This window comes from Silene latifolia, chromosome Y (assembly GCF_048544455.1).
Source record: "Silene latifolia isolate original U9 population chromosome Y, ASM4854445v1, whole genome shotgun sequence".
NCBI lineage: Eukaryota > Viridiplantae > Streptophyta > Magnoliopsida > Caryophyllales > Caryophyllaceae > Silene > Silene latifolia.
Window position 1 is genome coordinate 28,558,854 of NC_133538.1, and position 12,436 is coordinate 28,571,289.

The window sequence follows — 12,436 nt, forward strand, 5'->3', positions numbered from 1 at the left end:
GGTGACCGATCTGCGGTCGAGCCTATAGGAGTCCTAGAGGACATACCCGTCCAAATAGGGAAGTTTTTCTTCCTGTTGACTTTGTTGTCCTTGACATGCCCGAGGATGCCCATATACCGATCATCCTAGGAAGGCCGTTTCTGCACACTGCTGGTGCAGTCATTGACGTTGGCTCTGGAACTTTGACCTTCAAAGTTGGGAACATTCTATCATTTTTGCCCAACCTGCTAAAAAGAAGGACCCCATGTGGCCTGTTACATGTAATACGGTTTCTGAAAAGAAATCGTACTTTGTGCTTCCTGAATTGTCTGTCTCTATTACTACTCCTGTGCTAACCCCTCCGCCCCATCATGGGAGCAAAAAGGAGGAAGAATCTGTTGTTTTAGACATTGGAGGAGCTGGTTTGGGGAAGGACGAGCTGTAGGTCACTCTAGCTACGACAAAGCCTATCATTCAAAGAGGAGGTCTTGGTTGCTTGAGCTATGGAACCGATGAGAAAGTGGAGAATGAGCCAGCCAAGGTGAGATGGGCTGATGTGGATTCTGACAATTCCAAGGAGATCCTTGATTGGGGAGATGACGAAGTTGATCCATTGGGCTCTCCGACTGTTGAAGATAAGAAGGGTGCAACTGAGAAGATGAGCACCATTGAGGCTACCTCTAGTAGCCAGAAGCCGACGAAGTGGGCCATACCTTAGCCTTTCTTGATCAACTACTAGTTGATCAAAAGCTTTACAAACATTTTATTGCTTTCGAACAATTTTCATTGCTTTTTGTGTGCGCGAAAACTTCGCATCTTATTTTGTTTGTTTCGAATTTTTAAAGACTTTAGACTTTATTCTGGGTTTTGCGCAATTTTGGGCGCGTATTATTGTGTACCTGCAGGTATTTAGAGCTTGTTAGCTCAAATCATTGAGCAAATACGAAGAAATAAGGAGTACAGCAGTACTTTCAGTCGATCGACTGGCCATCATGGTCGATCGACTGAGTTGCGCCTTCCAGGAGCTTCTGTTCCTGTTCATCTGGTCGATCGACTGCCCATATAGGTCGATCGACCGTAGACACTGTTGTACCTGATCACGACCTCTCCCCTGCTGTGTTTGGTCGATATGCGGACTTGAGGGAGTTTTCTACTCCACTTTATTTTCCGTCCAAATTATTTATTTCTTCTGATTTTCTCATTTGTACACAATTTTACCGCTTCATTATTGTCTTTCTCGGTTTTATGCGTGGTTTTTGTCTGTCTTTCAGGTACTTATTGGTAGCAATGCGCTCACCAAACCTCCTAGCCCACGTTGGTTTGGGGAGGTTTCCTTTGCTGCGCTTAAAGTCTTGTGAGTTCCTTGCGTTTACTTCATGTCATATTTATTTCCTTTCTCGCAAATTCCCATTTCTCTTTTCTTCATTACATGATTTTGCACAATGGGGACATTGTGCGATTTGGTTTGGGGAAGGGTTTTGCGTCGCATATCATCTGCTTGCATTCACGTTTAATTCTGTTTTGCATTGTTTCATTTCATTTCTCTTATATATACAAAATTCCAAAAAAATTGAAAATTTTCAAAAAATTCCCATAAAATGCACGTTTATTTTAGCATGTAGGTCGAGTCGGAACGACAGTATTTCCATGATGATTTTGCATTTGCATCTGTTTTGCCTGAGCCTTGCTAGATTAACATGCTATTAGTAGAATCACATATGCATATCTACGAGTTTTCGTTAAATTATTTTGCTGGACTTGAGACTTGACTTTAATAATTGGCAAGCTACATCATATTTCTGAGTTATTAGAGCCTATAACTGGTGACATCTATGACCGGTTTACTTAGGAATGTGAGTAGTACTCCTTATGAGACATGTTTCCTTAATTTGCATAAATATGAACTTGATCTACTTAATACCTATATGCATTCGGTTTGTGGTCTGTTGACACATGTAGTAGAGGTTTCCCCTTATTCATTTTGCCCATGAGCTCCACACTGCCAAAAATATCCCTTTTTGTCCCATTTACTACATCCTACATTTAGCCTGTCCTTTGTCAAGCTAGTAGTCTGTGTTCTTGGGGTTGTTACTCGTTTTTGGTGGCATATGCTTTATTTGAGATTATGTTGGAAAGTTGAAATGAAAAAGGAGAGAAAGAAACAAAAAGAAAGAAAAAAAAATGAAAAATGATTCGAAAAAGAAGAAAAAAAAAGAGGTTTTGTACTGTTCAAAGCAGTCGATCGACTGCCATATATAGTTGATCGACTGAAGTTCGAAAGAAAGAGAAAAAGAAAGAATCAATTCGCATAATTCAATCCTTACCTTTTGGCGATTTTTGCTCCCATGATTCATTTATATCTTATGGGGAGTTTATTGATTTAGTATTTTGGAGACTGTGAGATTTGTGCCTGTTATAGCACCGTTTCGTTTGATTATGAGCAAGAAGTTGGATGTTGCCACTTGGTTCCGTTTTGGTACTAGCTTGATCACCTGTACCTCCACTTTACCATAAAATGTTTTGCCTCTTCTTACCCATACCTCACATATCCCATATATACCTCGGCATGTGTCATTGGTCATCTGTTTGGTTGGAATGCATATGTACGGTCATAGAGATCATTTTCATATTTTATTGCAGGCATGTTCTTATAGGTCGCAGTTAGGTGAGAGTCTTTACAAAAATAAATTCTTTCTATCCTCTTATATATTCACCTGTGCTTATGTGTGATATGAGCGACCCGTGAGAGTCCGATTTGATAAGTCTCTACAGTCGACGGTTCAACAGTTCTTAACGACCTTATAACTCGTTTGCATGATTCACATTACTAATTGATTGTTGGTTGGCATTAAATTGGTTTAGGCTTAACAGTTTGCATCTCGCTCTGAGATTGAACTCGTTCCATTAGGTCATTAGATCGAGTCTAGTTCTTTCTTGAAGACAAGCAAGGGTTTGGTTTGGGGAAGTTTGATGCGTGTCTTTTATATGATGTTTTACATCCCTTTTTACACGCATTTCAGAGCTCATTCATGTAGTTTATGCTGCATTTCTCCCTATTTCCGTCTACTTCCATATTTTGTACATTATTGCGAAAATGTGAAGAATCCAAATGAAATCAAGCTAAATCCGTCCCCGAGTATCCTGCATTGCACTTGACGTGAAGTATTCACCCGAGGAACGAGCTTGGAGCGCATCTCAAGGCCCAAAAGACAAGTCCACGAGTTTTAAGAAGTCAAGTAGCAGCTCAAGTGGTCGATCGACCATCACCCTCAGTCGATCGACCAATGTTCGTTCCGAAGCTACATTCATTTGCGTTAGCGATCGATCGACCAGTCATATCAGTCGATCGACCAAATTGCTATTTCAGACGTGAATTAAAAGACCGTGAATCTTGAAGCCCGTGAAGTTTAGGTTTTGGAATAATTGTTACGCTTATTTGCTATATAACGTAACACAAACCTTCAGTGGAGGGATATCAGTTTTTACCCGAGTTCATATTCAGTTTTACATTAAGTTTATTAGGGTTTGGAATATTGTAAGCATTGGAATTTTGGCTCTTGTTCTTAATCATTCTTCTGCTATTCTTGGTATTCTTCTGCCCTAATTCAATTCATCTCTTTCGTTATTAGATTAGAATTGCTAGATAGATTCCCGAAACCATCTTTATTATTGCATGTTAATTATTTGTTTTACCGCTTTAATCATGAATTCAGTACTTTATTGCCCTAGTATTATTGTTGTTATCACTTTCATCATGAGTAGCTAAATAATTTGTGCTAGGATGTAGGCGAATTATAGCATAGGCGGCATTAGATTAGACACGGCCTGAACCCGCGTGTTGGTCGATTGACCACTTTACCCGGTCGATCGACTGACCTCGTGAGCTTATTTCGTTTTAATTGATTTTAATTGTTGTATTTAACGAATCGAATGCATGCGACCAGTTAGATACCCCTTTTATAACTGACCCAATAGATCGAAAGATAGGGTAAGTTGTTAGACCATCAATTGAATCGACTAAACTGTGCTAAGATCGAAAGATAGGTATAGTTTAGACCATTAGTCACTTTTCAAAACGAAAGTTAGTATTAGTGATATTAGGGACCTATAGCGAGATCGAAAGATGCTATTTGTTAAGAGTGGACCGAGAGGACCTCTTTATTTCCCGCCTCACCTATGTTGACTCAGACCGACTTAGTTTGCTGCCGCCGAAGCTATAATGAACCGACCATCCTAGTACCCCTTCTTTATCTGTTTAATCCATCTTTTTAGTTATTGTCTTTATTTACTGTTAGCTGTAGACCAACTCAAATCAACCCCCACTTTTGTCACCTTAGACTAGATATAAATCAACTAGAATTTACAACTGCCTCCTTGTGGTTCGACCCTGTTACCACTAGCCTAGGTTAGTCTTAATAGGAAATTATAAATTTTATCTTTGGTACTCACAACGACGGGTATCAACCCGTGTCAAGCAACCTCAATATTTCTGTCCGAACCGAGTCAACCACATCTCACCCGACCCTTATAAAAACCGGTCCAAAACAGAACCCAAAAGGTGCATAAACTCGAACCCAAAACCAGTCCTAAAGTGTATAGCAAAACCCGTCACAAAACAGTACAATCCTACACTCTACTTGTAAAGGGGCGGGAGTAAGAACAATAAGACTTCAACAACGGTTAAAGAATCGAACTTTACAGCAAAAGAGTATAAAACCGAGTTAAAGGGACGGAATATCGACTCATTGTCGAGTAACCTATCACCGTTACCTTTGCTCTCGAATTCTCGGGTGGGAACGTCCAAGGTACGAGCTTTACTTCAGTATTCGAGGTCTTCAACTAGAAAGGGATGAAAAACGAGTAATATGAGCCACCATGACCGAGTTGTCCTAAGTTGCCCATTTCGAAAATTTAACAAAATTAAGACTTTCTTACCTAGAAATGAGAAGGAAGAAGAGAGGAAGCCAATGGTATAAAAATGGTGAAGTTTGGTTGAGAAATGGGGTTGGGATCTTGGTTTGAATGATCGGAAATGGTGATGGTACGGAGGAGCTCTGTTGCTGTTGCTGTGTATTGTTGTTGTTCGCTGTTAGAACGAAAAAAAAGGAAACGAGGAGGGAGGTGGGGCGTATTATATGACAACAAAAGACCCTACACAAATATAATAATATTAATATATATATATATATATAATATATAAAATAATAATAATAATAGTAATAATAATAATATATAAATATATAATAAGGAGATATTTTACAAGTAGAGTGTAGGATGTTAGGTGGGTGTGATGTGTTGTCGATAAATGGTTGGTCCGGATTAAAGTAGGTACAAGGTGAAATGTGACGGTCTATAGCTAGACGGATGTTGAGCCGGGAATTATTATCACAGTCATTATTATTATCCGACCAAAAATACGTATACATATACTATTATATAAATCATGCCTTAAAGATATAATTCAATCGTACGTATTTTTATATAAACGAGCTTTTATATAATACGTTTATAAAAATCGTATTTGAAATAAAATTATTTAAATTGAATAATTCAAAAATGTAAAATAAAGTAATCGAACGGTTTAATATATTTAAAATGTCAAAATGGAAAATTCGCGGGTGTTACAGTTACGACAATATTGGGGCTACTGAGGTTGATTTCAAAAACTTTGTCAGGGACATAAAAACCTACATTGGTAATTTTGATGCACAAATGTTTGTTGAAAATCTTATTAGGAGAAAAGACACATGCAGTTCATTTTACTTTGATTTTACAAAGAGATGAAAACAAGTGCCTGGCCGAGTGTTTTGGGCGGATCCGATCTGCATAAAGAACTACATCTTTGTTCGGTGAGGTTTTATCGTGAGATGCTACATATGGAACAAACAAGTACGGTATGGTGTTTGTTCCTTTCACAGAGTTGATCACCACAAAAGGTGCATAACGTTTGGAGTCAAGGTTGATAGGTGATGAAAGTATTGAGTGTTATACATGGCTGTTCAAGACATTTTTGGAAGCAATGGGCGGGTGCCAGCCGAGAATTATAATTACTGATCAGGACAAATCAATGAAGTCGGTAGTCCCAGAAGTGTTTAAGGAGTCAACACACAGACTGTGCATGTGACACATAATGAAGAAACTAAGAGAAAAAGTCAGTTATCAACTGTTTCAAGATGAGGATTTTAAGACCAGGCTCAATAGTTGTGTTTGGAACAACCAACTTGAGCCTGATGAATTCGAAGAGCAATGGGGGAAGATAATGACTGATTATCAACTTGTAGAACACGAGTGGTTTTCAGATTTGTACGATCTTAGGGAACAGTGGATCCCTGCCTATTTTAAAGATGTTTCAATGTCTGGCTTGATGAGGGTTACTTCTAGGTCTGAGAGTGAAAACAGTTTCTTTGACAGGTTCCTCACACCTCATTTGACCCTTGTTGAGTTTTGGGTGTGCTATGAGAGTGCCTTGGAAGCACAAAGACACAAGCAGTCCAAATTGAATAGTGACAACAAACACTCTGAAATCCCATGGAAAACAAAGTCAAACCTTGAAGTCCATGCTTCTGAAATGTACTCGCACAACATTTTCAAAGACTTCCAAACAGAATTGGTTGCAGCTTTGTCTGATTGCCGTTTTAAAGATGTAGAGAAGATTGATGAGACAAAAATATATATTCTAACAGACTTGCAGATGCCAAATAAGTCATGGAACGTAGCATATTCACCAGATAACATGGAGATTACTTGTTCTGTTCTATGTTTCGAGAGAATGGGCTTGTTGTGCGGTACACGCCTTTGGATTCTACACAACCAAGATTTTCAGAAAATACCAGAACAGTACATAATGCAAAGATGGACAAAAGTCTGCAATGAGTAAGCCTATCTTTGATAAAGATGGCAAATGATAGATGTCTCTCAAAAGTTTTCGACCGGAAAAGTTTGAGTCTTGAGTCGTGGCAAGAGGTTTATTCTTGTGTCAGCGTAGCTGAGTGTGATGATAACGACATGAAGCTTTTGATTGAAAAACTGAGAGATATTAGATTGAATATGATTAGTAACAGAAGTGTACCAGCAAAGAAGAAAGACAAGATGAAAGAAATAGAAAAGTACGTGGGCTGCAAAATACCTCAGAAGTTGGTGATTCATGTTCCTAAAAAATCTAAAAACAAGGGTAGGACCAAGGGCAGGAGAATTGAATCACAAATGTTAAAAGTCCTAAAGAAGAGAGGAAAAGTGAAGAGGTACTACAAAACATGTGGCCGCCAAGGACACAACTCTAGGACTTACAAAGAAACAAACCATCTGACATGTATGTATAATTTGGTTTCTTGTTAAAGCATATTACATTAATGTTAAATAATTATTAAATTATACAAGCATAGCGCATAGTGTTTACCTTCCAAAATCATCACTTTTATATGGAGGGATATAAGCTCTTTGTGTAATGAACATTATGGTTGTTCTGAAGGCACAGATGAGAATTTCAGCAATGTATATTTGGTTAACATTAAATCTATTATCAATTTAGTTGTTCATTTTGGCCATTTTCTCCTTATAAAATCTGATATTTAATTTACATTTTGTTGCATATTCACCAAATACTACCATGAAGATGACGACGATGAAGGAGATGAATCTGATGATGTGGAGGACGACGATGAAGAAGATGAATCTGATAACGAAGTGGAAGGTGCAAACTTTTGATTCAAGGATAGACATCCATAATATACACTACGAGAACATTCTTAAAGGCTTGTATGCACAATTCGATTTTACTGCCAAAGTACATTACTCTTATAGGGAAAGTATATTACATTTGTATTAAAGGATCATTATTGTTGTTTTATAAGGAACATTCTTAAATGCTTGTATGTACATTACTCTTATAGCCAAAGTACATTACTCTTATAACCAAAGTATATTACATTTGTATTAAAGGATCATTATTGTTGTTCTGCAAGGAATATTCTTAAAGGCTTGTATGTACATTACTCTTATAGCCAAAGTACATTACTCTTATAGCCAAAGTATATTACATTTGTATTAAAGGATCATTATTGTTGTTCTGCAAGGAACATTCTTAAAGGCTTGTATGTACATTACTCTTATAGCCAAAGTACATTACTCTTATAGACAAAGTATATTACATTTGTATTAAAGGTTCATTATTGTTGTTCTGCAGGAACATCATCAACTTGATTGGAATTGTTTTCCAAGAGTACAATAATTTTAAGGCGTTTTGCACAATAAACATTATTGTTGTTCTGCAAGAACATAATAAACTTTATTGAAATTTGTTTCCGGAATATAACACTCTCTTGAATTAAAATTTTTTCAAACTTCAGGCTGTACGACTCGCAGCTTCCTCAATACTCCCTCCGATCCAGACAGATGGTAACACTTACCTAAAATGGATGAACCACACCAATGGTAACATATCATATTTGGCATAAAAAATGCCTAAATTACCCTTACATCCAGTCATCCACTACCTATTTACAACTTTACTATCCATTCACCCACTCACCAACTACTTATTTAATCCACCTAAACTCATGTGGCCCCAATCAAACTTTTCTACTTTACCCCTCACTTTTCCATCGTTTCTTAAATAACCACTTTTTCCCTATGTTACCATTTGTCTGGATCGGAGGGAGTATATGTTACATTACTCACACACATGTCACAAACGAAACTAAAAAAAGTTTTTACAGCTTCAATTCAGCATCTTCCTCGTCTTCATCGTCATATTCTTCCCATGGCAGTGGGTTTGAACGGAAATCCATTGCCTTCTTTAGTACAACATCAAAATATACACTGCCTTCTGTTGAAATCATATATGAAATGTATTTCTTCCGTAGAATCAGTAGGGGAGCATCCTAGCAAAATAAAGAAAACAAGGGGTTAGAACATGTACAAATGTGTACTGAATTATGTATTAAAAATAAGTGTATTACTTCTGAAACTCACATCGCCTTTTTTAAGCCCACAGGTCCAATTTAGATTACCCTTAAATGTCTCCATATGTCTCATAACGTAAACACCACAATCAGTCTTGTTAGTGTTGTTTCTCCACTTCATCTTTGCAAGAATAGGCTGCAGTTTTTAATGCGATCAACTTTTACCTTTGAAACACCGATGTCTTTCAAGTATTCTGCTAGAACATTACGCTGGCAGAGAAGGGGGGCAAGAAAACATTAAGACACTAATAATTATGAGGTACAATATCACAAAAATAAGAAAATTAAGACAGACACAAAATTTTTGGGGAAGGTACACTCTATGTAAAGTCATTGTACATTCACAATAATGAATAAGAACAGTATGTAGTGCTTTTAAGCAAAATAGAGCATAGAATCTTACAAAAGACAATGGTCTATCGTGGAAAAATTCTTCTGGTTTTCCGTCACGATGCACATTATCAATGATGATGAACTTATACATGTTGCTGTCAATGACTAGTAAATGGTAATGCCTTTTATATATAACTAGGAAGAAGAACTGTAGATTTTAAAAGATTTAATTAGGCAACAAGCAAATTAAATATAACATGCAGAAAGAGTGTATATTGTCAATGCTAACCAAATCAATTCTATCCGGGTTAACCGAGAATTGGGTAAACTCTTCTTTCATTATATCCTTAATCACGATAAAATTTTCAACAGTGTCCAGTTCTCCATGAAGCATCATCTGTATGCAAGACAAGTAAAGTTTTTGATGTTAATCAAGGGAAAAAATATTACAAAATTTACTTGTTGAAATAAGTTTATATAAATATTTGACTTACACACACAAATTTGTGGTGAAAAAAAAATCGATAAGGCTACAAGAGTTTCTTCTAGATTCCTTGGCATTCAAAAGTTTTGCCCAACAATCGATCACATCACTCGTTAAATACTTAGATTGTCGTAGCATTTCCATTTCAATACGCCGAAGAGAAATTTCACCCACATGCACAAGAAGTTCCCTGGTTCAGGACTACCAGTGTTAACTCAAAACAGGATACAGAACATTTTAAATTTAAATATTGTACATTAGTATATATATATATATATATATATATATATATATATATATATATATATATATATATATATATATATATATATATATATATATATATACTTGGCTAAATCGGTATGTTTTCCTCTACTATACGACACATAATCAGCAATGCAATTATGAAACTCAGTAAGAGGAGTAATAATGCATGTATCTGTGCTTAGTAAATTACGATTTGCAAGGATGCTCAGAGACTCTGGTTGACTTCTTTCATGTTCATGAACATTTTCATTGTTGATGACTTCGCCCTTGGTAGTGTCACCACCGCAAGCGATTATGCTCATTTGTACTCTTGTCGTTTGTATTACTCACATCTGTCATGCTCTCATTCTTCTCACAAGCATCATAGCCATCTGGTATAATATTCCCTTCTGTACAACCTACCTCCATTGTTCTCTTCTTAACCCTAACAGTCTCATTGTTGTCAGGAACACCAATATCATCGGTACTCTTCTCTTTCTTTCCAACTACCTCCTCTTCTATCTTCTCATCCCCAACAGTCTCATCACCCTCGTAGAATTCTTCATCAGACGAATCCAGTTTCTTTGGGAAGGGCTTCTCTTGATACTGCTTCACATTTGTTAAAACGTCATCACAAACAATGTTGCACTTGGATGAAACCAAAGTGCAAAGATATTTGATTCTCAATATTCGAAGTCCATCCATCTGCAAAAGTTAAAATATCTTGAGGATAGGTAACTTATAAACAAGAATGTGCTTTTAATACTTTAAGAAAAATCATTTAATTAAACCAAAAGTACATTCACAATTATTGGATATAAATTGTTTAGAAACTTACGTTATTTTTTGTCAACCCACAAGTCTAATACTAACACCCCTTGTACGTTTCCATGTGTTTCATTGTGTAAATACCACAGTCAACAACATTTTGATGGTTTCTCCAAGGCATTTTCAATACAACAGGCTCCATTGCTCTTACTCTTTCCTTCAAATCACCAATGTCATTGAAATATTCTGCCAAAGCATTATGCCACATGGAAAAATTAAGATCAAACTGTCTAGAGAGATTGTGCAAAAAATATGACATTGTAAAAGAAAAAATAACCAATGAAAGGCAACTGAACAATTACCATATTCCAAGGTTTGTTTCGATAACGAGTTTTTGGGGTTTCATTATGCTGTTGATTATCAAGAATGACAAACTTGTTCTTCTCCATATTGAATACGAACAGGTAAAAATGCTTGTCGGATATTATTGGGAAAAAAATGTTTTATATAAGAAAAGATTAGAAGATACAACAGACATAAAATTTGTTACGAGAGTAAATTAGCAGCAGAAAACACTTTGTATTGACTATATATATTGTTTGAGCTAACCATATCAACTTTTGTCACATCAATAATCCCAGCATGATTTAACTCATTTCTAAAATGCCTCTTGAATACTTCCAATTGTCTTTCAAATTTGAATTCTTTCCTTTGCCCTTGAAATGCTTGCTGCACACACAGAACATTATATTCTTCTATTAATATACACTTGTATAATATAAAATTATTGTAATATAGAATGAAATAAAATTTTACATACAAATACGCGGGTTGAAGCAAAGAATCGACGTGGTGCTGAAGATTTTCTTTCAAGTTCATTGAAATTCAAGTAAGCTGACCAACAATAAACCACAGCATCTGCTATATACCGAGGTGGTTTTAGAGATGCAAAAAGATATCGGGTACCCACGACATTCTTAAACTCAAAGAGCTTCTCACTGGTTCAGACGTTACACAAAACAAGTCAGTTAATTACACATATGTACATTATCTTTATTAATAATTGACATAATACCCAAACGAAATGTACAGAATGATTAAATAACAAAAACATAATGAGTAGAATAAAATATACCTAGCAAGAACAGTGCCTTTTCCCTTGGTGTGGTAGACGTAGTCAGCAATACAGTGCTGAAACTCAGATGGCTCTGTACATGGGTCAGTGTCTCCTCTTAGTAAATCAAGTTCAGTACTAATATCTAAGCTTGGATTGGGATTGATTGCCTTAGGTTCTTCACTATAATCTTCAGATAACATGCTACATACAAAGGGTATTTATAAGGTTATCCGTATTGGCTTCTTCCTCATTCTCCACGTCACTATCAACATAAAGATGGTTCGAATCATTTCGTACATTCTTGTCATCATCTTTCTTGTTGTCTTCATTCCCATTTTCACACTCCCCTTCTGACACCTCTTTCTTGTTGTCTTCATTCCCATTTTCAACCTTGTTATGTTCATTCACATTGTAAACTAATTCACCTTCTTTTCTCAATGCACAAGGCTTCTGGAGTAGTTGAAATGTATCAATTAAAGAACAATACACTTAAGCACCAAGTTAACATAATATAACAAAAAATATGATCAACATATTTACCTTTTTGTA

General features: G+C 36.3%; 1 protein-coding gene across 1 annotated transcript; it reads left to right on the forward strand.

Annotated features, from left to right (window-relative positions):
• Nucleotides 1-6,109: 6,109 nt before the first annotated feature.
• LOC141627774 (protein FAR1-RELATED SEQUENCE 5-like) lies at nucleotides 6,110-6,681 on the forward strand. Its single transcript, XM_074440996.1, has 2 exons — nucleotides 6,110-6,549; nucleotides 6,663-6,681. Exons 1-2 carry the CDS (start codon nucleotides 6,110-6,112, stop codon nucleotides 6,679-6,681), a joined length of 459 nt encoding a protein of 152 aa, XP_074297097.1.
• The last annotated feature ends 5,755 nt before the right edge of the window (nucleotides 6,682-12,436 follow it).